General features: G+C 35.9%; 1 protein-coding gene across 2 annotated transcripts in view; it reads right to left on the reverse strand.

Annotated features, from left to right (window-relative positions):
* PCCA (propionyl-CoA carboxylase subunit alpha) overlaps nt 1–27,976 on the reverse strand; it is a 294,626-nt gene that overhangs the window by 139,509 nt on the left and 127,141 nt on the right. For both annotated transcript variants that reach the window (XM_062566813.1, XM_062566814.1), the window contains exons 13-17: nt 25,457–25,600; nt 23,781–23,855; nt 18,495–18,563; nt 17,568–17,643; nt 5,758–5,868 (exon numbers count right to left, since the gene is read on the reverse strand). In XM_062566813.1, the coding sequence (XP_062422797.1) occupies nt 5,758–5,868; nt 17,568–17,643; nt 18,495–18,563; nt 23,781–23,855; nt 25,457–25,600 (475 nt within the window). The remainder of the gene's footprint in view (nt 1–5,757; nt 5,869–17,567; nt 17,644–18,494; nt 18,564–23,780; nt 23,856–25,456; nt 25,601–27,976) is intronic.

Consider the following 27,976-nt stretch of genomic DNA (forward strand, 5'->3'; position numbering starts at 1 on the left):
ACAACTAAATGGCAGAATCACGAACTAGAAAGAAGACAAGGAAGAAGTATTTCTTTCTCATTTCCCTGATGTTATGATTGCTTAAATCAATATTATCCCAGTATCCCCCAAGCTGAGTCAAAAAGGTTCATGCAATTACTTTACATAACCAACTTCAAATTAAATTACATAAAAGGTCATTTTTCCCATAATAATCTCATTTGCATTTTGTCCTAGAAATGTGTTGCCTACTATCAATTACAGAAGTTAAAAAAAAAAAAAAAAAAAAACACATACCAAAAAAAAAAAAAAAAAGAAAGAAAAAAGGAAGCCCTGGTTATGTGCCTAGGCCTGTTGTTACTTAATACCTGAGAAGTGACTGTTTTCTGATTGGGAAGAACAAAATATAAAAGTAAAATGAGTAAGATAGAAAGAACAATACAATCCAGGTTCATATCAATGCCAGAAAGGTTTATATCATATTTAGGTTCTATTCTGGTTTTACTTTTTCTCCAATGGATTTTGAAGAAGGCTGTCGCAGGTAGCATGGATACCAAGTAAGCTGAGGCTGAAAAAGTTGGATGTTATTAGAGGTTTTAAATCCTCTTTAAGTCCAGCTGAGCTCTACTTCATCCAGATGGCCATGGTAAAATATAGACAGTATTGGTCTGCACATGCAATCACAAACTGTTCAGAATACAGGAGTAGAGAAGTATCTCTCTGTTAAAGCTGGTGACCATTTGTAAGATGGATGCTATGGAATACAGAAAGGAAACCTCTGTTATTTTGAAGCTTAAAGGGATTGCTGACAGACCAAGAAATGTTTCTTCTTTCCCAAGGGAGAAAAGAAATTCAACTAAGCTGTCTGTTAAGACAGGTTTTATGGCCCAGTAGCTTCATAAAATGGAGATGAAGCATTGGTTCTAGTGTGGGGAAGATGAATGGAATCCAGTTAATAGCAACCATCTTCTCCCTTCCAACATTAACACAGCCAGAGGCAGCAATATCCCCTTGTCCTGCTAATAACAAAAATCTCTAGACTTGAGTAATTTCTAAAGTTTCAGTTCACCTAAAAAGCACTTTAATTCAGAACATAATCACAAAATCACTCAGGTTGGAAAGGACCTGAGGAGGTCTCTAGTGCAACCCTTGCCCTTGCTCAAAGCATTCTCCACACTGAATTTAAACTAGGTTTCTCAGAGATTTGTTCACTGAGTCTTGAAAACCTGTAAGGATGGTGGCTCCACAGCCTTTCTGGACAACTTGTCCCAGTGCATAATTATCCTCAGAATGATTTCCCCCCACCTTGTATCCATTTGAAACCTTCCCTATTTCAACTTACGACCATTGTCTCTTGTGCTTCTGCTGTGCACCTCACTAAAGAGCCTTGCTCCATCTTCTTGGTAACCTCATCAGAGGTACTGGAAGGCTGCTGTTAGGTCAACCCTCCTAAGTGGTGTAAGGGTTGACCTAACTCCAGCTGCAACCCCTAACCAACCTGGTGGCTCTTCACTGGACTCACTGGAATTCATTAACATCTTTCTTGTAGGCCGGAGATGGACAAAGCTGGATGCAGTATTCAGAGGTGGTCTAGTAAGTGCTGGATAAAGCAGAGTCATCACTTCCCCTAATCTGTAAGACTATCACAGACACAATGCATTTAAAAGCCTTCATTTCCTACATACTCCTGGAGCCAATACACAACTAAAGGAAAGAGACAAGCTTTTTCTTTCTTCCTTTCTGTATTAAAAAAAAAACAGTTAAAATTAAGGATTGTCCATGAGAAGTTCTGCTCTTCCTCTCTACCAAATGAGATAAACTTGCTAGAAAAGGAGAAACTAAAGGATGCCCTTTCCTTTGCTCCTTGCATTTTGGTATGACCTTTGCAATAATCTCCTGGAAAATGCCTCATTTCTCATTTGCACAGGATGTCTTTCCCAGTGAGACTGACCAAGCACATGAGACATCATTCAATAACCAGGAAGCATGGCCATTACAAAACTATCTCGATATTAAAGCAGATATCCAGGAAATGATGGATGAACTGTGAAAAAGACTGAGCCAAAAAACATACGCAAGAAAGGCAACAGCCTAAGGACTGATGAGCTTCATTTTGTTATTTGTCAAAGATCAATCAGTCTTTGTGAAAATAGAGCTATCTCTTGGGTCTATAAAATAGGGATAACAGTATCTTCCTTTCTTATAAGGCAGGTTAGGAGGTACAGAGGAATTTCAGTTTGCTTGAAAGTTGTACAAGGACAATGCTGACATTTGTCAAATAATATTGTCTGACAATACTCTACATAGTAGAATAGGCTACGCCTGCATGCTCAGCAACCATTTTTATTTTCTGAGCTAGGTGCTTTGTGGCCTCGCCGAGACATGTATTTCTGTTATCTGGCCTAATCAGTGTTCCTAGACCACACTCAGATCTATACTTCAGAGTACTCACCCTCTCTAGCTGGCCTACCAGTCAGCCAGCATTCTAGCCACTCATCCCTGGTACAGACTACAAGGATATAAAAGCAGCTGTTTTCCCACTCTGAATGTGCCCTAAGAAGGTTAGTTTCATAACATAGGAACATTTTAAAATAATGCGAAATAACAAAATGCTTGTATTAATGAATGCTTATTTAAATAAGGGAAGAAAAAGAGTTAAATCTTAATCATGAAAATTACCAAGTATTCCAATTCTAGATGTAATTCAAAGTGTCATCACAGGTTAATAGAAAAGCTGCCAAGATATTTCTTATAATTAATTTTGTCTTACCTTCAACTTATAATGGAAGCCTTGAAAACAAGATTGAAAAAAAATCTCTTATTTACTTATCTTTAAGTAAGACAAAAAGCTGTATCTGAAGTCAATGAAAAGAACGTAACTGACATCCATTATTTACCATCAACACAGGGTGACAGTGGCCATCATGTCATTTAGAAACAAAACACATGAGACTGTGCTCAAGCATTATTATAGCATGCATCTTCATTGAAATTTTTGTACTTCCTAAGTTTTCCAAGTTGAAAACACTTCTGGTATGGATTTCTGCTATGAACAATAGTAGGTTTTTCTAGGCATTTCCAAACCTGTTTTGGCTACATATTGCTCTAGTTTTCCAAACTACCCCAGATCTTACTTTTAAAGTTACACTTCTTTTACAAACAATGACGATATATGAAGGTACTTAATTTTGAAAATCTCCTAGCAAAAGTTACTCTGACTATTTATACAAAAAGGTTCGTGAAATGAGTATAGGGCTTACATTGCATTAGTTCATTTTGCTTCTCTTGCTGAACTTCCATTTACCCATCATCTACCCACCACTCTTGCCTTCAACAGTTGCCATTAAAGAGTCTTTGCATCTGCAAAAGTATTTTTCAATAGGCATTTAACCAACCATCCTCTGACTCAACTGGCCCAATTTTTCAAGTCAGAGAGATCTAATCCAAAGCTAACTGCACCCTTAAAAGAGTTCTCAGTTACTTCAGTGAGCTTTGAAACATTATTCTTGAATAAGTATCCTTGACTTGAAAGACAAATTCTTCATAATAATGATATCTGCATTTCAGTTACCATTACAGTTAATGTACACCTGTATTTGGTGCATGGAAGGAAGGCTGCGAGACCTTTTATATTGCAGGAATCAAGCTTAGTATTTTCACCTGTGTCATTCGTTAGTTCCTATCATGAGCTACTACAGTATTTCTTCTAGTGTCTACAGTAAAAGCTTCCTATCTTCGAGAATCTGTTAATTCAAAATTTTTACCTCAAACTGCAACACTAATCAACCTTTTACATCAGTGTGTACATACATACAAACATGTACATATACTGTTCAAGTCACATGACCCCAAAACAAATTTCTTGTCATCCTGCAATTTGTGAGCCAACAAGTAATTAACTGATATATATGATTTAACATTGCAATATATTAAAACAAAAATAAAAGAATAAGAGACAAAAAGCTCCTTCCTAGAGTCAAAAGTAAAGAGCAAGAGGTCTTCTCCTGGGTCAGCAAAATCAATCTCATATTCTTGCAGGTGACCAAAGGCCCAGAAGACTCACTCTCACAAATAAAGCTGGAATGATTTACGTTGCCATTGTTCTCAGCTGTGTGTCAGGCAAGGCTGCCTTTTCACAACATGGTGTAAGCCTTTGCAACAGCTTGCATCCTCTCCTTACTCCTCCATTCCCTTCTAGCCATTCCTAGCCTATCACTTTGCACGTCTGAAGTTCATTATATTGCCTCATGGGCTAAGTTAACCCAGTAACTCTCAGAAAACTATCCCAACAAAAGCAGCAACAACAAAAATGCAGTTTTCTGTGGGTTAGGGAACTGAATTTACTCAGGAAAGGAAATGAAGTGCCACAATTGGGAAGGAGAGGGGCCACAGGACTCCTGCTAACCACCAGCAGTGAGCCTTCAGAGAAGTTCATGAAATCACCTCTCTAGATAGACGTGCTGTAACAAACTGTGCAAGTACCCCCAAGTCTACACTGGAAGAAAGCCATCTGAGTTACCTGAATATGAGTTATTTGCTTAATAAAGAAAGGATAATTAAGATTGGTTTGAGCTTCAACCACCCCAAGACTTTTGTCATCCAAGGTGACTAATTCCTATCGCTTTGCTTTTGCTCAGGAATCAACATAAAGTTGGATGGATTAATCTCATGTGTAGGACTGTATCAAATGGAGCTGTCAGTTACAGGATATTATAAAATACTCCTGCAGGTGAATATTCTTTGCACCAAACACACACACTGAATTCTGAGGCCGGAAAAATCTGTTCTGCTCTTTAATGAGATTAGAGTTTAACAAGGTGCCAGTCATACCCAGTGACTGCCAAGGTGACACTGTCATCTCCAAAATGGGATTAGGACTCTGTCACCTTGAACTAATAAGGAACGGAGAAGAAAGATGTCCATGGGACCCACAGAAGACCTAGGAAAGAGATGAGCAATAAACACTGAATTCTTTGCACAGAAGAGAGTTCTGCCTCTGAATAAGAGGTCATTTGAGGTGTGAGGCATGCAGGGCAACTGAGCCTTAACCACACAGACAGCACCTACAGTAGATTAACTGAGAGAAAAGACAACCTTTAAAATTTTGATCCTTGTGAAAAAAACACTTTATTCATTTGCTTATATATCTCTACCAGCCTTTGTTACATATTTTGGGGACAAAATTATTTGTTTGGGATGCCGCAAGTAAGCATTTTCATTTGTGTATGCTAATCTAGTTCAGGAGTTTATAATTTCAAGGTATTACTTATCACTGCTCATTATTCTATATTATAAGTATTAAGAACAAGTTACAGGAATACTACGACAAAATGCCCAGACCTGCAAACAATGCTACAATGATCACAAAGGGTGCTAAAAAGAGGCTTCTAAAAATGCTGCACAGACCCACTGAAGCAGTAATAATGTGGGGTAAAGAAAAATGATATCTTCTGTTGACAGCAGGAGCACTGTCTGTAATGACGCAAGATAGAACGGTAGAGTTGCACTAATGTTTACCTTAAGTATTCCATATCACCTACAAATTATTTTCTTTGCCTTTAATCTTATTTTATTTAACATGTGTCACTAGGAACATGCATTTGCCTTGTTAAAAGTAAAGGAAAATAATTGTCTCAATTTTATTGTGTGATATTAAAATATTAAGTGTGTGTATACACATAGACATCTGAAAAAAAAATGAAAGACTGCTTAGAGAACAAGTCTGCCTATAAATAAAGGAAAAACAATCAGAAGCAACACCTTTCAAGAGGAACAAACCTTTAAAACCATCAGGATAGACTTCAGGAAGAAATTTAGTGCTGATATCTCCTTGAACAAAGCGTGGATGGATGATCACTTCTCGCAGTAAAGAAATATTGTGAGTCACACCTGAAAACAAAATACCAAAACAAAATCAGGAAAACATACTAACCACAAGCCAAAATAGGAAATAGCTTTTTAAAATAGGAAGTCTCATCTTCACAGACTAAATATTTGTCCACAACTCACAGACCATAATACTGATACATTTATATATGATTTATAAGTCATAAGAGACTCTTGTAGAATTTAAAAAACAAAGAAATTTCTTGTTTTTGCTGTGTGCCCCTTTACCCAATCTTGCCTGATGAACTGCTTAACCCTCCTTTACCCTTTTAGTCCCTGTGAGGCATACAACTTTAAAAAGAAAAAAAAGAAACAAAAAAAAAACCACACCACACACCCTCACCAAAATAAAACAAAAGACTTGAAATAAATAAATGACTCCTGGTATAGCCCTTGTAGCCATCTTTAATTCCTTTGAGCATTATATTACCCATTTTCACCTGCCTCTAAATTTCTTCATCTCCTCATTCTACTTTTCATCTTGTCTCTTCTCTTTTTCGTATTTATTTTTTTCCTCTCCCTTCTTTTCTCCTGCTTTTTGTGCCAACGAAGAAAGAGAATTTCTAACAAAAGCTTTCTAAAGAGATGTGGCAGATTATTATATTTGAGTAAACTAAGATAACATTCCTCACCTTCTATCCTTCTTTATAAAACAGTTCCTGTAAGCTATGCAGCTCCAAGGTTGCTGCCACTGTTAGTGTAGTACTTCCATACAAAACATTGTGCAGTAAATTCTCCAACCTTCCCCACAGATGGATAATAGATTAATTTGCTTTCTCAAAGAGGAAAGGAATAAATCATATTCTATTTCTAGTGTAGGTGGGACAAAAAAATCAGAAATAGATGTCAGTATGACAGAAATACTACGGATAGTTAACACTGATAGAGATTGCCTGGGGAGAGACTGAGGAGTCAGTAAAAGTGCTTAAAACAGGTTGGAGAAAAACCTGTTAGGATGCAGACATAGTTGGTCTACCTTAGTTCAGGCTGTGGGACTAGATGATTTTGAGATCCTTCCAGCATTTGCTTCTTTGAGAAGCAAATTGGAGCAGTGTAACTAGGTTAATGACTTTAAGCTAAACTGCACTTTGCCATATACACTTACAGTTTGCATTGAGTAAAATGGTCCCAATAAGTAATTCCACTGAAATATTAAATACAAAGAATTCCTTTCAGGAGGTGGGAGAGGAAAGAAAATCCCCAAGATAAAAATTCCCAAAACATTATCTTCTGCTTACGGAAGTACAAAAGTTTTCAAAGAGAAGATACTTCCTCTTCAGAGGATAGCACACAGGTCATCTCTGGAAAGGATAGGATTATGCAGATAAGAGAAAAACATCTTTATCTCAACTCTCCGCTTGATTTTGGAAAGAGACTGTAACAAAGTTTGAAGAGCCACCACAATTCAAGCCAAATATGACTAGAGAGTAACACTACATCATAAACATTAACATTTCCTAAGAAAAGCTGAAATGGATATGCAATCCAAGAGCACAAATCCTAAGTATCAACTGAAGCTACTGCATCTGTATGCGTAACACACAGACATGCATACCATAACAGGTATGGTCAAATGAGCAAGCTGCTACAGGAAAGAGCTTATCCCAGCCTCAACTAGGCCGTGTGCACATTCTCATCCTTCAGAAAATACAAAGTAATTCAAATTGTTTCCTCTCTGTATCAGAGAGATAAGCATCTCCAAATTACCACCTTGCATTTGCTAGGTGCACATGAACTTTCGTGTTAGATGCATACAACAAAGTATAAAATGCAGAACACATCACAACCTAGCTCAACTTGTAACAATTTGTGTACCTACATCTCTTGCAAGGCACAAGATTCTGAACTTCAGCTTTAGATAGTTTCACTTACAAGCTATTATGATTACTACAGTGATGATAATGACTCTGGAAATTACTTGTACATTTTTCTAATAGCCCTAGTTTAAAATAACCAGAATAAGACCTCACTGTAAGCTCAAGTCTCTCAACTGCAAATTGAACTATTTAGATATTTCTCCTACAGAAAAAGAGATATCACCAAAGCAAAGACACTAGCAGTACAGTGATCATGAATTGCTAGGGTTAGAGAAGGAGATTATTTTGCGCTCCCTACTTCTTTTCCCTTTGTGTTTTTCCAGTTTAGAAGTATGAATAACATACTTGTTATTTTATGCACAGATCAGTTCAAACAGTTTTAAAGCTTTTTTCCCCCTACAGTCTGCTGCTGGTGTGAATTTTCAAGCTCTCTGTGTGGCCGTTACTGAAACCACTTTCAACACATGGAATCAGACCCAGTCTCACTGAAACATGAAGTCATAGCTTCAAAGACTAGTTCATGAGCCATTAAGTAGCACACTACACAACCAGTTCAATGATGACAAGAGGAAAATTTGACCATTTGATTAAAAGAGGATCAGCCTCTTTGCTGCTCGTGACCTCGAAAGTCATTCATAGACCTTGACTTCATAAACACAGAATTAAACCCGTATACTATCAGCACTAAAAATTATTTTAAAAGATATTCTTATGACAAATGCATGTAACTTGAAAACAAATAAAGTCTTTATTTGGCTGCTACCAGATGGAACTATCTAACCAACCTCCCCAAATTTTCCCACTTGAATAGTTGAAATATCACAGAGATTCTCATCTTTTACATACAGATTCAGGACTATAATTAGAAGACAAAAGACAAGTTCTTCAATGATCTCTGAGTTTGACTGAACAAAGGATTTAAACACACTACAGTGTGAAATCAGATCATCTCATGTTTTTCTTTCCTAAACTGCTATAAGATCCCTGGTGAGATGATGGCTGATGACAGATGACAGAGCGCTTGGTGTCTCAACTGATTGCCCCAAAAGACCTGAAATCAAAAAATACTATGTGCATCTTAATTCTTTCCTAACTACACACATCAGAAAAATCAGAGACTTCTACAACAATTTCAACTCTAAAATTCCTTTTATAAGCTGAATAGAGCAGAGAAGCCTAGGCAATCAGAAAGCAATGTAACAAATGTGTTCTATACATGTAAATTAAAATTTTAATATGAAACAGTGTTCCTTTAAAATACCATGAAAGACTATCTTTATCTGTCCCCATGAGTATTTGAGCAATGACTGCATGGTTGATCTACTTCTTAAAACCGAGTTGATAACTTTAGTGATGTTCCTAAATCACACGCTCAAAAAAAAATAATAATGTAGTAGCATAATCCTTCAGAAGTCTAGAAGTTTCAGATTTGCAATTGAGCATGACCTCTGTCAAAGTTCATAAGGTCTCCATCTGTGTGTGAGTAACTGCGAGGCTACAGAAATGTGGACCCCTAGAGCAGCTTGCTCCTGACTACCTGCTGCTTCCAAAACACTGGCCAGACATTAGCCCCACACTCTCACAGGATCAAACAGAGGCTAACAGGCAGTGCTTATTTCATGCAAAGTTAGACACTAAACTGAAGTATATTATACTTAAGTTGCAGTGTTTTTCGGTGGGTATTTTTTTCTTTCTCTTGACTAGGTCTGCAGTCTGCCAAGAACAAAATTATGTTTGCCAACCAGAAAAGCCATGAGATTTCTAGCAAACTAACAAAATCCTAAACGATATACATTTATTTCCCCTCCAGAAAATGAAATTTTAGCATCATTCTTCTATATTAAGACTGTTGCAGAAATGTAGTCGTAGTTCTAAGTCAAAATATAATAAAAAGTAATAATCAATGGTTCTTGTACCTCTTTTGGTTTTTCTTTCATTCCACTGTATTCTTCATACAATATTATATTGGCAGTCTTCATCTATTGCAGATTTCAATTTTGACATACTATTTCCCAGACTATACTTGTAAAGGAGGTAAGGCTAAAGTCTAACTTCTGGAGATGCATATAAAATATACTTTATTTTATTTTATTATTTTATATGTAACAGATATAATCCTATGGTTCAATTAATTTTGTAGTGAAATTCAAGCTATTGCCTAATGAACATTTGAGCACACTAAATAATTACATCATTCAACAGAGCTGATTAGTAATCGCTGTTTTGAAGAAGCCCTCATTAAAAAAAATTATAATCAGAAGAAATGAGTCCACATTCTGCCCACCTGTCTCTACTGTATCTTGCCTTATTTCATATTTTCTGGATTACGTATGCCTTAAAATGTTGCTAAACACATCTCACTTTGGTAACTACAAACAGGAGCCTAACTCCTATTCTGTCTTCCTATAATGCACCAACCTGAAAGACAATAAAATCAATTTTAGACAAAACAAGAGTTTTATATCAGATTTATGAACAGGATACAATGCCACATTTTTACTCAAAAAAAATCAAAATTAACCTAGAATGCTAAGGCACAAAACCATAGGCAATGTTTTCACCATAAATATTTAGTGACACTAAACATATTCAGTGTTGATTAGCCTTTTTACAGTATTCAGCTTCTGTCATCTTGACATTTGCAAACACAAATCTGCATTTATCCATGTAAACATAACTGGAGTCCTACATGCCTCTCTGTAGAGAAACAATTCCATATACTTAACTTACTGAGAATTTTAAGTTGTGCTAAGTAGAATAGAAAGAACTTCATTTGCATGCTTACTGATTGCTAAAACATAATGTGTAGAGTACAGTATTAGAGTATGGGTTTTTTTAAGAAATAGCAAAGCCAAATTATCACCACTCAATTTAAATGTTGAATAAGGATAAATGTTATGAATTGTATAAGGCATCCTAATTAACTTCTCTGAATCAAAAAAACATATTTTAATCAAGCTTTACACTGAGCATTATCAGGAACTGATTGTTATCCTCCACTTAAAACATGAACATTATCGTAGCTTTGCATAGGTAATGAAAACACCACTTTGAACATATGAACTTTTCAAAGTTTGTGATTTCAGCCCTGGTGTTCACTACATTTGCAATGCCAAAAGTTGCTGTCATACTATTCCTTAAAACCCTACACATTCAACTATTCAATTCGGTCATTCACTTCAAAGCAGACTATCTGCATACAGAGGTAACAAAGCTCCACTACAAAGTGTAAAAGGCTTTTTTAGTTTTCTAATTTTAATACACAAGCATCTGCATAATATTCTCACAACAGATCAGTACTCCACTGACCCTCTGAGTTGAACACATTTCAATTAAAACATTAATTCTTCTGGGTATTAAGGTCTCATTCTCACAGAACTCACAAACCAGAATAAAAGAGGAAAATGAAGAAAAAAAGACAGACAATACATGGTAATATCCTAATGTAAAAATTATTAGTTCAATTTTAAACTAAAAAGTTGTACTGCATGTAGTTCTGAACCTCTTAATAAGATTAAGCAGTCCGTTATTGGTGGCGTTAGCAAACACGTATGAATGCTGAATCAGTAGGATAATTGCAAGCGGGAGTTAAGAAGGCTTTGCAAGAACAAGAGAAAGAAAAAGGATGGTCCCCCTGCCATCACCCTTCCCTCACTCACCCCTTCACTCTAAAGAGGAGGAACAGAACTGCAGAACCACATCACTTCTAAGGGGTATGACTCAAAATAACCGCACTTGTCTTTTTCCTGGCACACTGCTTTTCTTAGATTTTTTTTTCCTCTGCCATAATTCTTTTTTTTTCTTTTTTATTTAAAAATATTCCTCCTACATGAAGCTGCACCTTATTTTGTTTCTCACCTCCTGCACCAACAACATTACCTTCCTCTTTTACTTGATTATTCTATTCTTCAATTGTTCTTCCTCCTTTTTGCCCCAACCTGCAGTAGGCTATGATCGTTCCTGAACTACCGGCCACAGCATTCTCCTGACAGGCCGCCATTCCCACTCCTTCACCTGCAACTGGCTTAAGAAAGACAGAAGAAATAGGAGGGAGAATGTCGATTCATGCCAGCATCTGTATGCTAAGCTGATGCTACCAGGCATGCTGCAACGGTCATTTCCAGTGGTTTTGAATTGCTAACACTTCAGCTGCTTTTCCTCCTCCAATTTCAATTTCCACACTGACACACTTTGGAAGCCACTCATCTCTATCGCAAAGTGTCAGAAAACATAATGAATCTTACTGAAGTCTCAAACTTTATTGCCTCCGCTCTAACAAGGGAGAAATCCACACAAGAGCTGTAGAGTCTGTTGCAGTACTTTTTTAAAAAGCACAAACAGAAAAATGAGGACTCTCTCTTCGCTTTTTTAAAAAGAAAGAAAAGGAAACACTATATGCTCTTTGCAGGAAATCTAGTTTACACGCAGATTTTGGTGTGTTCACACTACCAATGGGTCTACTTAGTATACCCGCATGTGATTACAACATAGAATGGTATAAAATTTGAAATATCATTAGCAGTGAGAAGTATTTTTAAGTTAATGTAGAACAGACATAGAATCATTCAGTAATCAATGATAAACACTTATTTAAACTTAATTAAAACCCATTGCAAAAGCCTCTGTACCCAAAAATTAGTTATTTGGGAATATATAATAAAATACTGTAATTAAAGTTTCTTTTCTCGGAAAAGACAAGGTCCTTTCTTCAACACTATGCATAATATTCTTTTTCCCCTCCAAAATACTCAGTGTATCTGAATTGATGGATCTGAAGCCTCAATCACAACAGGCTTCAGAAAAGGAACCGAACATTATCACTTCCTTTTTACAGTTGCAAATACTCAGCTAAGTGTCTGCTGCCACTGCTCTTTCCAGTTTCCACTCACATCACGGAGCTCACTTCTACAGTCACGTTCCCTATAAACATTCACCACAGCTATTTACCAGTTTTCTTTTCCATGTTCACTCTTCTACCCCATGTTGAACGATCCCCTTGGCTGGTGGCTCTCTTATTTCCCCCTCATACTCATTTCTACTCTTTCTTGCTCTATCTGCTTCTTACTCTTTTTCAGAGACTCTCCTCCCCCCTCTCTTCTTTCGCCCAAGTAGTCTACATGACTCTCTCCACAGCAAGTAAGATCTCAACAGAGAAAGGTTAACTTTTCTGAATAGACTGTTAATTTTCATGTTGCTGCTTTATTTTTGAATCAGCAGGGAAGAAAATAAGCAAACAGAGGTCAAAGGAAAAATTACACAAGCCTTTGCACACAACGGTTCAAGCTATCTGCCCAATAAGACTTCTAGTGAACTGATAATCAGTTCTACTTGCTGCATAAATATGTCCATTTAATTTATTTACGTGCAGAAGAACACTTTTCATATACAAACTTCCCAGAACATCATACTGGATTTTACACGCTCCTTTAAAAGAACAGATTATTACGCAACATAAAAAATTAAAAGAAAAAACATCTGCTAAAGTCTTAGAAAAGCTGGGAAGAGGGAAATCATATATCATCTGTTTACATACACAGTAAGTACATTACAAGGCATTATTCCAATACTCAATTTCTATTGCTCAAATTCAAAAATAATAACCCAAACCTTAAATTTCTGATAAAAGGTGATACAAAACAGGGCAAAGATGAACTACTAACAACATTACAAACTCACAAGTAACATTTCTGCCTCACCCTGATGAACAACAGTTACTCTACACCTGACCACACCTGAAAACTAAAGTGTTACCTACAAGAGAAAAACCTGTGTTAGACCTTGAATGTTATCATCCCTGAACTATACTGGAAGACCCATGGATAAAAACTTCAGCTAACTACACCTTTCTTCACTCAGAAATTTCAACTGAGATTTAGAATTCAGATCAGTTCTCAATGGAAGAACAGGTTCCTAGCAGAGTAACTTAGGCCAGAGAGGACCTCAGGACATCATTCTATCCAACCACCCCTCAAAGATGGGCTATCTTTGGCTTTCATTCTCTGCCATAAATAACAATAAAGATATTGCACAGGAAGTACAATGCAGATTATATTCCCATGACCACCTTATGTATATTTTCAATAAATCACATTGTCAGCATCTACTCAATTAATAGGTTCTAGAATTTCTTATTCCAGTGTGCGCAAGTTATCTGCTCAACCTGTAATAAAACATTAAGACATTTTCAGAGACACAGCATTGTTACAATTTGATTTATTAATATTTTTTAACCAAGACACTGCTATTTCAGGCGCTACATGATGCCTATAATATTATTTACTTAAATGTGGTGCAAGTTTGCTTCTTTGCAAAAATCTGATTGAATTTAAGGATAAAAAGCAGATGCCAATGTTTTAGACAAACAACACAGGTCACATCAAACAATCATGCACAGACTGTGAAAAAAAAGCCCAAAACCTTTTATCCTTTTATTCCAAATGATGTTTTCCACAACAGAAAGTTTATTATCTAAGGTTCCCCTATCGGCACCACTGTCAATACAATTCCAGAAAACAAATCTTGTGCCAGATCATAAAGAATTAGACTCTTTAAAGTCAAATAATTAAAAATGGACACTTCAGCTTCAGTTCATAAATTGTGGTCTTATTTTCAATTCTAAGATTTTAATACTGAGAACCAAAAAGCATATTGAGAAATGGCAAATGGGAAGCTAGGGACATGTTATGTTTGAAATTAAAATTCAATTTACTGTGTTACTTTAGTTCTCCTTCTTTTTAATCTTAGCCCATTTCTGTATGAAATGTAACCATTACAAGGGCACTGGGAGAAGGCTTTGGAAGAACCACCATGTTGTCATTATTCTATCAAGATGCATGGCATGCCTTAACTTCCTTCATGATGAAAATGGTAGATTTACTCGGATGGGAACCACGGGTTCAAGGCCAGGTACTACCAGGCCTTAGGAAACAAGTTAATAAAGGCTGCCATAGTCTGAGGATTTGTTCCCTGCATAGTGGAGTGGAGCTAAAGAGGAACGGGGTAATTCTGGAATATCCAAAAGTCATCACATCAGAGAAACGAGTGTCCAACTCAGCCAGCACACAACGAGCAGCAGAGTAAGTCCTTGCACTTCACACTATCAGCATGTCCCAAGCCAGCTTGGATGAATCACCTCCAGAAGGTGCTGTGCTGCTTCAGTCCCTGGATTCTCTGCTGGGACTGCCTGAAATGACATTATATGGTGACATGTGCTCCACGAAGACACTTGCCCACTAGGAACTACTTGAAGACCACTGATCTCACACAGGTCATTGAGCAGCCATCAAAATGTGAGTCACTAAAAGTCCTTACTAACTTTTGCCTGCTTTGAACTGGTGACACAGAAGTGATGGAAAAGACTCCATCTTCCATTAGCAGTCCCTAAGCTATCCATTAGACAGTCCTTGATTGACCTGGTACCTAGTCACCCCAGCCCATCCCCACCATAGGTGAGTGAGCAAGCTTTTTTTTGAGAGAGAAATGCTGCCATTCTTGGTCATCTAAATCTAAATTCTCAAAGTGGATCCTAACCAATGCAATTCACACTGACTTTAGCTGGCTTTATAACTCTGAAAAGACTTGTTACTTAGAAAAATACACCATCTCTAAAGACCCTGATTCATGTAAGACTGATACGATTTAATAGTTTTTCTCTATACTCACTATTCCAAAGCATAAATCTACACACTCATTTTACAAAAAAAAAACCATGAAATTGCTTTTACCTTTCCAAAATTTTTAATTATTTTGTCCGTTTAAATACCAATATATTTCTTCTTCATCACCATTTAAAGATAATATTTTTAGAGACAACAACGCTGGAAACTGAAGTTCTATACAGTTCAGAACATTACACATAGGACAGTTTCTTCAAACTATCCTATCAACCTTCATCCACACTAGGAATGAGACAAGATACTTTAATATCCATGAATACTCCATTTTAAATAAATCCACAGTAGAAAATACCTGCTGCTTAAAACTGCAAAAAATACTGTTGATTTTCAAATGGAACCCACTGCCCAATCACAACTGAAAACATGTCCTGGAAATTCCTCTACTTGTGAAATCAGTAGTCAATTAAAAACTTTGAAGAACTACAGTCCTAGAAGAAACTAATGAATCTAATACTTTCCTCCCTGTAGTTCATTTATTATCTCTTTCAGTGCTTTTTAATAGATGAAGAGCTTTTCACTGGTAGAACTATTACAGGTAGGGATATCAAGTTTAAACATTTAAATGAATATGTGTGTTTTAATAAAAGGCAAGGCTACCAAAGAGGGGGGAAAAGAAAAAAAAAAATCAAGAAAACCATGTAGTAGTTTTCAGATGCAAAGTGTCTTGTTTTCTTTAAGTATTTATATATCTATAGAACTGTTTCTGGTATATATACACATCTACGTAACATACCTTAAGAACAAACAATTAGATTCCATTCCATATTATAGTGTGCAATAAATAACCATGCTCCATATATAATTCCAATTCTTCCTTAAATACAGTCCTATAGCATCATTTGATTGTAATACACCTGAGTTTGAATCCAGAGCTTGCCTCCATTTAAAAAAAACAAAAAAAAACAGCCTAAGTATAACGTAAAAATTTCTCTCACAGAAATTTGCTCAGCTGATATGCAGCAATGGTTTACATCAGCACATTGTATTGCAACAGGCTAGTGGTTCTAGTTGCACTAGTGCAAGCCCATTTTAGAGTTACGTGGTCCATTTACAACAGCTATTCCTACCTCCTCTCTAGCTATACTGTGGTAAAGGGGCACTCATTTTTCCTTTGGCAAATATGTCTTTTGAGTCTGACATGGAATCTGTAATATTCTGCAGACAGCATTAAATCTAGAGCAGGCTTAACAAACATTTACATCTCTGGCTCCTGTACAAGGTAGACTCTCCTGCTCCTCCTACCCATTGAGGGATGAAATTATATGTGTTCCAGGGCTTTCTCCCCTCTCAAATCATGGAACAATCTGCCTGATATCAAAAGCATAAAAGCAATCAATCCTCCAACAGTTGTTCTCTTTCTTGTACTGATTTTTCAAGCAGACTAGAAATGAAAAAACAACTCCTTCAAACAAGGAGGAGCAAGTCCTCCCTCAAACAGTAAGGAGTAAAACAAAGATCTCGCCACACTGAAGTTCCCTTCTCTAAACACCCTCAGGATAGGAAAGAGCAAGAAATTCAACTTTTTACTTTACTGTCCTCAGTTTTCCTTCTGTATTTTCCATAAGGCATAGAACAAGTACCAAAGACTTCTCCCACACAAACTACGACTTTCATTTCCAGGACCTAAAAGTAGCTAAAGCGGTCATGGCTGATGCACTCCTGCTGCTTGGGAGGGCTGAAAGAACACCTACTTCTCACAGGCAGACAGTCAGCAAAAGCACAAACGGATTCCAGTTATCAGCCTACATTTGTACACAATGGTATTTGTTCAATTCTAAACAATTACCCTGAAAATATGAAAAAAATTATAAAATCAAATATTGCATTGTGGTATTATCTGACCTCAGTCAATATATTAAAGTGCTGTAAAACAGCAAGTAATTTAAGCTTCTTACAATGTAATGGCCTTTTTTTCCCCACAACGTAATGAATGAACGACATACTGCCAGTTTGCAAAAACTCTTACAAGTTTAAAGAAGAATACTTAACTCATAATATTCAAGCATAATGTTTGAGTAAAAACACTGGGAAAAAAAATCTCTTTAGATTTGATGTATCTTCTTAGCTTAATTAACACAAGCTTTTCCGGTTTTAATTTGCACCTAGGAAGTGGGAACTTTATTCAATTCGCTAATTACTACATTTCCAAGCTGTTTTCTTGAAATAGATGCCAGCCTATTACACTAGGAACCTAAATTTCTGTAGTTACCTCGAATTACGTAATTGTCCAAAGCCTCTTCCATTCTTTTCAGTGCTTCAGCTCTATTAGAGCCATAGGTAATCAGCTAAAAAACAAAAAGGTATTTAAGCTAATTAGAAATGAGATAATGCTTGTCTCTAGAATCTGAAAAGCATTTTAAAAGAAAACGATTTATAGAAGTTCTGCAGTCACAAAGACATTTCTTGCGTGTTACTGTATCTGTGCTTTAGAGCGTCTCTCTCTAAAATACCCAGAGAAAACTAGGATCTGTTATCCCATTCAATGAACTGAAGATCAATTACTTTTCATTTGTAAAGCTTAAAGTAGGTAGACAAGCTCTCACTTCTTTAGACACACAGAAAATTAGAAGCTCAAATATCTAGTTGACTCTCCTGACTTTGAGATGACCAACTTGTAAGCTTTAAGTGTAATTTTTTTAAACAACTAAAAAGCCTCCAACTATAATGCCATAGCTTAATATTAGCAATTTATTGGTACACTTGAGAGAAACATCCCTTTTTTGTTGCTTCTATTTGTAAGCTAGAACTATAACCTCACTAGATTAAATTAAAAAACAGATAGACTGGCAGCACCTAAGTCTGAAAGTAATGGCTTTTGCTTATACTAGAACCCTTTTACTGATCAGATACTTGTAGCATTTATTAGATATTTAGTACTTAGTAGATAAAGTAGATAAAAAAAGAACCTTTATCATGTCATGAGATAAACACATTTTTGGTTACCAGTGATACTAAATTTCCTATGTTCCACATCTTTCTTCACTACTTTCTCATTCTCTCAAGACATGTTTTATCTAACAGCTTTAAAATATTGGTTTAACTGTACCTTAATAATGTCGCCTTCATTTAAAAGATCAGCATATAAAATCAGTGTTTCGTACCTTTAGGATATTAAAAAAAAAAAAAAACAACTCACTTTTGAGATCATAGGATCATAATAAATGCTAATATCACTTCCTTGTTGTATGCCACTGTCAACACGTACCTTCAAAAAAAAGTAAGAAGTAAAAATAATTTCACATTGAAAAATAGTATTTTGACATAAGACCTAAATATATCTGGTAGCTTTAAACATAAATCATGAAGCTTATGAAGTTTATTTCCCCTCCAACATAAGGATAATTATTAGGGAAAGTGGAAGGGTGTGCGGGGGGGGGGGGGGGAGAGATATAGGAGAGGTCCTTTCACTAGAAAAAAAATACTTTTTAGTTATTCTCTCCTTTAAAAGAAACATGAATGCAATCTTCAGTTGGTAGTCAAAGCTCTCTTTTGCTCTCCTAGAATGAAGAGTAAACAGATAAAATTTAATCCAAAATTTAGGTTGTGTTACATGTTTTGAACTTCAACTCTCAATGTATCCAACTCTGATTTAATCACTGTACTAAAATCCAGTTGCAATTATTCTTCTGACTGACATCTGGCATGAAGACTGCCCCTTATAATCACACCCCTTCTGCATATATATGTAATCACATTCCACATGTTCCACTGTAGCCCTTCTGAGAGCTCCAGTAGGGATACAACTAAGGATCATTCAGCAGAAACTTTGGAGCTCTGCTTATCAGCTCTATAGGAATACTGATCCTGTGGTTTTTCATTCTGTAACACTTTCCTCCTCTGCCTCACCCTCTCAACTGTAAAACATTTTTTTCTGTTGCTGCTGTTCCCCTAAGGCTTTAATGTTTACACAGCTTTTTCCATGGCTTTGCTTTGTAAGGACACAGCCCCAATTAAAGCTCTGATTCTGCAACATTCATGGAAAAAAATAACACAAGTTCAAAAATCTCTTTTGAAGAGGCTGATTGCTGTTAACCAGCCAACAAGTTAGTTAGTATATTGCTGATTCTTGTTTTCATCTCTCAGTTTGATTTCATCACTGTAGCAATGAGGTTAGCCATACAAAACTTTTAAAATGAGCAATTTCTTGGGAATAAATATTTTTTAAATTGTTGCTTTTGAGCCTTGGAATCTGAAATATTTTTTTTAATTATCAAAACAATTCAAGAGTGATAAATGTATCCTGGGGATCTTAAGGATGGAGGAATCTAATCAAAGCTGTTGAAACAGCAGGGCTCTGATACACTGCATTGTAAAGGGATAAGTAAAAAGGGTCCTTGGAATCTCACTAAAATCTTCACCTGTGGGAAGGAACCTTTGTAATAAACAGCAGCTCATCTGTCTGCAGCAAGGCAGAAAAAGGTCAATGCAACGGCTGTTAGGCCTTTAATATTTTAATTTAGGCAATTATCAAGGGACCACATGTAGAACCTCTTGTCTACAGAATCCACATGAGGGCATGATGATGACTTTATTATCCAAATGACATAAAAAGATACCCTAGAAGGTGTACTCACTTTCTTCAGTGAGAACCACTGTGTGACCAGTTTTTATGATGTTTTATCCTTCTCTTAAATATATATATATATGTACACACACACACACATCCATATATATATACTGATACATAAATTCAACATATACACACACACACATTCAACTTAAATGCAGTTGCATGTCTATAATCTCTTTATTATATCATAGCTGATGGTGCTTTATCAATGCTTCACTTGCCCCTCACTACCCATGTCAGGTAGGTATCATTATCTATTGATGAGCAAGAAATTCTGGCATATCATGATCACACAAAAAATATGCCATGTGTTCCCTAGCTCCCTTTCTTGTAACTGCTAAAACATCTTCTTTCTCAGGATGTGCACTTTATATATAAACTCAGTGAATATATTCTCACATTCAGACCAGAAATAATTAAGTTGTCTACTCAGTCCCAAATCTAGTGTAAATCCATTTTCATTAATTTGAGGGATTTTAGTACACAAAGACATGAAAGTCTGACATACATACTCCACTAATAATTGGATTACACTGCAATTTTTGTCTCTACAATAACATCTTTGAAGTGACTACATACAGGTGGTTCATATGTGCTTATTCATATGCATACACATGCGTGTAGGTATCTGTACATGTATATTATACTTTGACAATGAAAAAACCACATATGAAAGGGGCATAATTCAGACAGAGTAAGCAAGTTAGTCAGACCTTGAAGTTAATGGAAGTCTGCCAAGGTTGCTCATGACATACTCCTCCTACTCCGTGTTTCTGTTCATACATAGTATACACAGATACATACCACTATACAATTTACACTTTTTTTAAAGTGCAATATCCTGAAAAATGAAAAATTACAGTGAGAATTTAAAATTCTTCAAAAACTACTGCAGACTTTTTTAGAAACAAATCTGTTTAACAGGTTAAGTTTAGAGTCCTCTGTTTAACAGGTTAAGTTTAATGTTCATTACAAAAAACATAAGATGACTAAAAAATGACAGAAGGAAAGAAACACATTTACATCTTCAATTTCCTTCTGGTGTTTAGATTTTAGGGGCTGGTAACAGTAGGTGATTTCATAAACTAAACAGTGTGACATAACTTAGTGAATATTGGATGAAAAGGAAGCCCTAACTTAACTGATACTTGTTATAATCTGCTTAACTTGATCAATAATAGCAATACTTATCAGACCTTCAGCATTTACTTCTACACCGTGTCTTTCTTTTCTTTTAGTCAGTATTTAAAATACCAGAGAAAGCCTGTGGTTCAAGATCCTGTTGAAGCCTACAGCTCATTGGTATTAGAGTCCAAACACTTTTATTGCTGTTGTTTTATACTACCATTATGCATTCTTACACTATGACAACACGAAACTGAAACATAAAAAAGCTCAAGAAAAAAAGCGCAATTTGTGTTCCAGTCCTACAATGAACAGCATCAAATTCCACTCACCTACAGGTACTGGGTTCTGATATTTCACAATTCTTTGCCATATCAGAGCCAAAGCATTTTTCTTTTCATTAGTAGTTAAAAGAACAGACTGTTGATCATACTTGCAAAGAATAGTGCTGGAGCTCTTCAGACACAGAGGCACATTTTCTACATTGTGTAAGAGCAGTAAATATATATGCTCACAATCGTGAAGATACAGATTTTTGTGTTTACCAGTCTTAAGCTTCATTATCAAAGACCAAAAAATTTGAAATTCATTAATTCCATCTTCTAGGAAAAATATAGAATATATGACACAAAACCAGACAGTTTATTACTACACATCTAAGAAAAAAACTCATCCATACACACTAGTTCCACCAACTTTAGCAACTGACATACGCACACACAGACAATGATGACAAGCAAGATTGGAAAACAGAAGAAATGAATTTAAAATACATTCGGAAATATAATCCTCGTAAGTTGTACTTATTGTGACACATTAGAAGTCTGAGCTAATTTTTTTTTAAAGTCAACCTATTGGTCTGAAATTTGAAACACAGAAAAATGCTAAGGCGCAGCAAGCCTTGATATTCAACTTTTTCAGTAATACTAACTTTGCTTTTAGTTCCATGATATTCTTAGAAATCAATTAACAGTATCAGAAAGTACATATTAAGATACAAAGCCATGAATGCCTAAACAAAAAAAAAGCTGTTCTATTTTTAATAAGACAATGAAAGTACACAGGAAAAAAACAGCCTAGACACTCCATATGATCTCCTCAAACCGTTGCTATGAAGCCTCCAGCGTAATTAAAATTTCTTTCTTCGGTACCATGATGGACCACGTGAAGCGATCAGGCATCTCCCACCCTTCATTTTCAATTCACCTCTCCCCCAAAGCACAACTCCCAGCCCATCCTGTCTACCTGACAAGTGACAGCCCAATCTGATTAAATGCTTGCAAGGGAGGGGACTCATGGGCCTCCATGACAGGCCAAAAGTGATCACCATGGAGATACATAATTACAGCTGTCAACGCGTCTACTGTCCTGCTGGCATCAATTTGATTGCTCCCAGCAATAATGATAGACAAAGCTTAGTGTGCACTCTCCTGCACCCAATCACTTTATCTATTCCGTGGTCCATTTAGCTGACATGCAACATTCACACAAGCAAATAACAGCAGTAAGCAGAACATTTAAGGCATTTTAATTGTTTTTTCCTTGTATGTATGGCTCACAAGCGCAAATGTTATTACATAAAACTCCTGCTGCAGCATTAATTGAAGAAAGATTTGGTGGGACAAAGACTGTAGGGGGTATAGTTTGTCCATTATCACTTATACTTTCAACAGGTCTCACATTTGGAAAATTGCAAATTGCAAAAACTTGCAAGGGCAAAATGTTTGACATCCTGTTAGCTATTACAACATGGTGAAAACTTCTAACAATCACTAGAGTATTCATTATAAATTCTTATTAAATACACTCTTTGCTTCATTAAAAAAAAGTTTAGATACATCCAATGATACCTTTTCTCCCTCATCTTCTCTTTAAGATCACATAATGCCTTTTAAATCTTTACAATTTTTTTTCCTGCTTTCCTGCTTTGAACACAGCATGAAGCCTTAAGGACCAGAAAGGGTCAGGTCCCTTTAGAAAGCACATGGGCAAAAACAATTTAAGAAGTGAAATAAATCATATATCCAATAACATCTCCACATTTAAGATTCCTCCTGCAATCTTTCACTATTTTCCATGCAAGCAATCAGACTGAATAATTGTATTCACAGATGGTATAAGCCTTGTCATTCCACTAGCTGACATAGTGTCATATATATGTGCACTTATGACTTAGACTACCTTGATTTTACAGAAAGGCAGTGTCCTTGTTCTTTTCATGCAGCAAAAGAGCATTTGTTAAATACTCATTCTTACAGCTAGACTGTATAGTGAAATGTGTAATAATCACTGTAGCAAATGGCATTTGCTCTTTAAAGGCTACAGAGCTAAACAGAAAACAGTGGCAGTGGCAGTTTCTCAGTGCTGTCCCCTGTTCTCTCCAGTTAAAGAGTTGATTCAACATTTGACTGTCCCCTTCAATAGTCAAAGTATTGTTACTTAAGTTGTTTGAAAAAATTCACCTGTAAACTACAGAAAGTAATAAAATATTTCAATATATATTGACAGGTTTCTTGTTATTCCCAATTTAAGCACATTCTAAATACAGTTTGGAACTGTACATTTTTTAATACTTTTTAAGACAGCACAAATAAATACTGCCAGTGCCCTAAAAGAAAAGTTGGGAAAAAGGCCTGAACTACAAAGCTGCTGAGTACTTACAATCTCTGCCTATAAAAATGAGACTCAACACACGGCACGTAGGAAAATCCAAACCAAGTTACTTACACTTGGCAGATGCAATGGCTCCTGATACTGAGAGAGTTTACCAATGGATGGTAGGCCAAAAGATTTGTATGGGTCCTGAAATGAAATCCAACATGAGGAAGCATTAAGCATTTGCAGACATGGAGAAAACAACCTTAAGCAGTTTCAAATCTAACAGATGTCATTGCAGGATTCACTTTTTTTCTTCCCCAGTAGCACTCGTTTTGAACTGTTTCTCCATCCACCTGCTCCAGCAACTCCAAATAAAGAACTGGAAACACATAACTTCTCTTGCATTGCAGTCATTAAAACAGAGGGGAAAAAAGTGTTCTGCACGTAAGTTATAATATATCATCAAAATATACGAAGATCACATTGTCATTTGTCACATTGTGCCTTGGAGGGAGGATGGGAAGTATATTCAGAGAAGGGGTGGAGTTGAGAAGAGGGCATCAGGAAAAAATTTCAAAGATTAAGAGGACAGTTAGGAATTCAATTATCTTAAGAAATCAAAACTGAGATTTATCCCTTTGGAAATCTCCTAGATAACACAATACCAATGTCAACTTAATAACAACAGCAAATATACAGTCTATAGAACAATGAAACTCATGGCAAAGTATTAGAACTTCATTATTTAGGCTCCTCACACTTACAAATAAGCTGAAGAAAAAAAGCCAAGCGTCTCTTACTCCAGTAAAGCCTATTCATAATCAAAATAGTTTGCAGGCCATTCAGAGGGCAAATATTTATTCTTTATCAAAACAATTCATGTATCTGGTAATCAGTAGAGCAAGTTCAAGATTATGCACATCATGAAGAGAAAGAGCAACAAAATAAAGATGCCGTGGGTCACAAAAACAGCAATAGTTAAGTGTGGAAAAAACATCACGACACTTTTTTTTTTTTTTTTTCTGAAATACAGTCGCCTAAAGCATTAATGTTCTTAAAACAAAATAAAGGAAGCTGAGCATAATATTTTCAAAGAACAAAACTTGATTTTCATACATTAGAAATCACAGCAAGAAGATGTTACCTTGAAATACATGTCCTAAACATGCTTGAAAAGCTGTATTTTATATATTTTAGTAAGCTCTTTCAGATTAATATGGGGCGTCATACTCTACATGTGTGTGTATATATAAAATATAATTATATTACATATATATAATTATAAAATTACAGTCTTAGAATGCACTTTGGAAGTTTGTCCTGTACACAGATGTAGCTATAGAAGACATAATTTGCTTCCTCAATCATCCATTAAAATGTTTCAGTGCAACAAAAAAAAATTGTAAGTCACTGAATTTTAACTATTTAGACCAAAAAGTTTCCAAGGAAGTATACAAGTGAAGAAACTTGAAAACACTGGTTAACTGCAGCAAATAGATTACTGTAACTCCAATACCGTATTAAATGTGAATGGAACATATAGTAAATATGCTTAGAAATAACCCTTAGCTATCCTCTTTTACTAGTTTTAGATTTTATTTTTGAAAAAGGTACATCGAAACACATACTGTATTCAAAAGTAAGAAATAAAAATTCTATAAAAGAACTTTAACCATTTTTGCTACATACTCTAAATTGCAACTTTCATATGATAATCTGTGACTTCACCTTGGCATCTAGCCACACGAGTACTATTACTCCACAGCACAACCACCTACCCCTCCTCTCCATTACCACTCATTTACCTCAGCATAAACTCGACATTCAACTGCCCAGCCGTTGATGGGAATATCAGCTTGTTTGTGCCTGAGAGGGTAACCCTTAGCAACACGGATCATTTCTTGGACTAGGTCCAGGCCGGTAATGCATTCTGTGACGGGATGTTCAACCTGCAAGGTCAAGAACCATCAGTCAATAGGTAAGAAAAACAACCCCCAAATCTCTCTCTATAAACAAAAACAAATAAACAAGAAATGAGAGCAGCTAAAAATCAGACAAGATTACAATAAGTAACACAAAAGCAAAATTACACAGAACACCTGAGAGATGCGTTTGGTTCTTTTTTTTCCCTTCATTTATTTTACAACACTCAAAAGTGCTTGGCGAAGATGAGTTAATCTTTGGTTGTTTAGAAGCTTTTTTCTTTGATTATGTTTCTAAAAGACTTGCAATTTAGCCATAGATCTGAACTGAAAATCACAAAGTAGCTGATAATGAACCCATTCTGCTACACTTAACCTGGCATGTACAGGAGCAGCTTACAATTTTCCATAGAGCTAGTCTACCCTAAATCTCACCCATTCGCCTGCTTTCACTAACCTGTCCTGACAAGCAACCAGATTAGCGTAATCTTACATCAGCGCAGTGTAGCAGAAATGAGCAGATGGATCCTTCAGGTTTTTTTCCCCTCCAGACTTATCCATGTAGTGCTTAGCATGCACAATAGCTGGGCTGGACCAGCAGAGTCACTCAGCTCTCAGCAAATTGCTGCTAACGGCTTTGGATGATGCTGTCATGGGATTACCCGTCGTTCACACTAAACCATACATGTGTGTACAAGCACAGACATGTGTGTGTGCGTAAGCACACATATAGACACTTTTTTTCTTTTAAATGTCCATATAAATGGAACGCATTTATTAAAACTCTTTAACCAGTTCATTGCGTAGGAAATCAAGCACCCAAAGACAACAGGCTCAACCATATAGATGCAAAGACAGGCATGCTGTTACCATGTTCTGCACATAAAGATAGCACTATGACTTCCACGTAAAAATTATGATTGAACTGCCATTTTTGTTACAAAATGTTTGTGTTCCAGGAGTAAAACACCTTAAGAAAATACACTTAACTACGGTTTCGCTATCATGAGGTGTCATATTATATACATTTTGTGACACAGAAAAAGGTCAGTGAACAAACCAGTTGTCTTCCTTACTTCAAGTACACTACTGTAAGGAAAACATTTAGTCATTATAATAATCTCTGTGTCTTATCAAAACAAGAAAATGCTTCAGTTTTTAAGAAAATAGCTTTGCAAAAATAAACAGATGGCACCCATAATTAGTCCTGTGTCTGCTGTGAGTTTGTTTATAGTTTCAACAACATTTTAAGACGTTTTGACATAATTTTAATGACAAATCATCACTGAAACAAGCACCTATTCTTTGAAGGATGAAAGTGACATTGAAATGGGAATCTGATTATGTAGTTTAAGGATGTATCTTTGAGATTCAATCTTGATTCTACCTAACACATTAGGTATTCTCCAGCACGTCAAGCTTAATAACAGTATTCAGAGAATCTGTGAAACTACTCAGTATCTACCCTACAGCATTAAATTGAAGCAATTCAATTTCTATTAAAACTCTGATTTTAACAGAAAGTTACTTAGCACACATCAGTTACTGGACAACAAAACTTAATTCTCTTAGCTTGGATTTTAAGTTGTAGAAAGTTACCTTCAAGTTTAAAACATGTCTAGAATTTCAATGTTAAGATTAAATTATATATATATTTGTTTTTACAAAGGCATTTGCATTATTTAGTTATAGTGTCATTTTTGTTGGATTATAGTTGGCATTTCAGATTCAATGGCTTCATTGTTGTTTTCAGCTTTATTGTTGATGATCAAAATAGGATGGAATGTTTCTGGAAAGAAAAATATTTTTGTTGTTTGGTTCTTACAACTCACAAACATTTATTTAATCCATTCTTCAGTACAGATCTTTGACTCAGTCAATATTTTCTTCTGCTTCACCAAAATACTCCCTTTGTGTCTGCCCACAAAACAGTATTCAGAAAATATGACAAGCAAAGTTTTTAGAGGGTTTTCTGTGGTGGGGAGAAGTTTGTCTGCTTTTTTTGAAGACTAGGCTTCAACTATATCGCTATTTAGACGTAATGTAGAATCTATCAATCATATCACTAATTCTGCATTACAAAATACATCTAAAATGTATATATCAAGACTATCAGATCACTAAAATAGGGTAGAAAACAGACTTTCAGCTTTGAAACTCTAGTTGACTTATTTGTTACTTTAATCTTTCTGAAACATCTACAGCTCAAATTGCACTTGTTCTAGTATTTGTAGCTTTCTTTTGGCAAGCAGAAGGCAAGAGGGATTCAGAATTTTTAGCATTGTATAAGATATGCTTCAGCATATAGTATAGGACATTAACAAAGCAATAATGCCATTTCCTGATTCAAACGACAACAGGTGCCCTATAATAAGTTTCTACAGGTGCAAAAATCCAGCTACA

This window comes from Rhea pennata, chromosome 1 (assembly GCF_028389875.1).
Source record: "Rhea pennata isolate bPtePen1 chromosome 1, bPtePen1.pri, whole genome shotgun sequence".
NCBI lineage: Eukaryota > Metazoa > Chordata > Aves > Rheiformes > Rheidae > Rhea > Rhea pennata.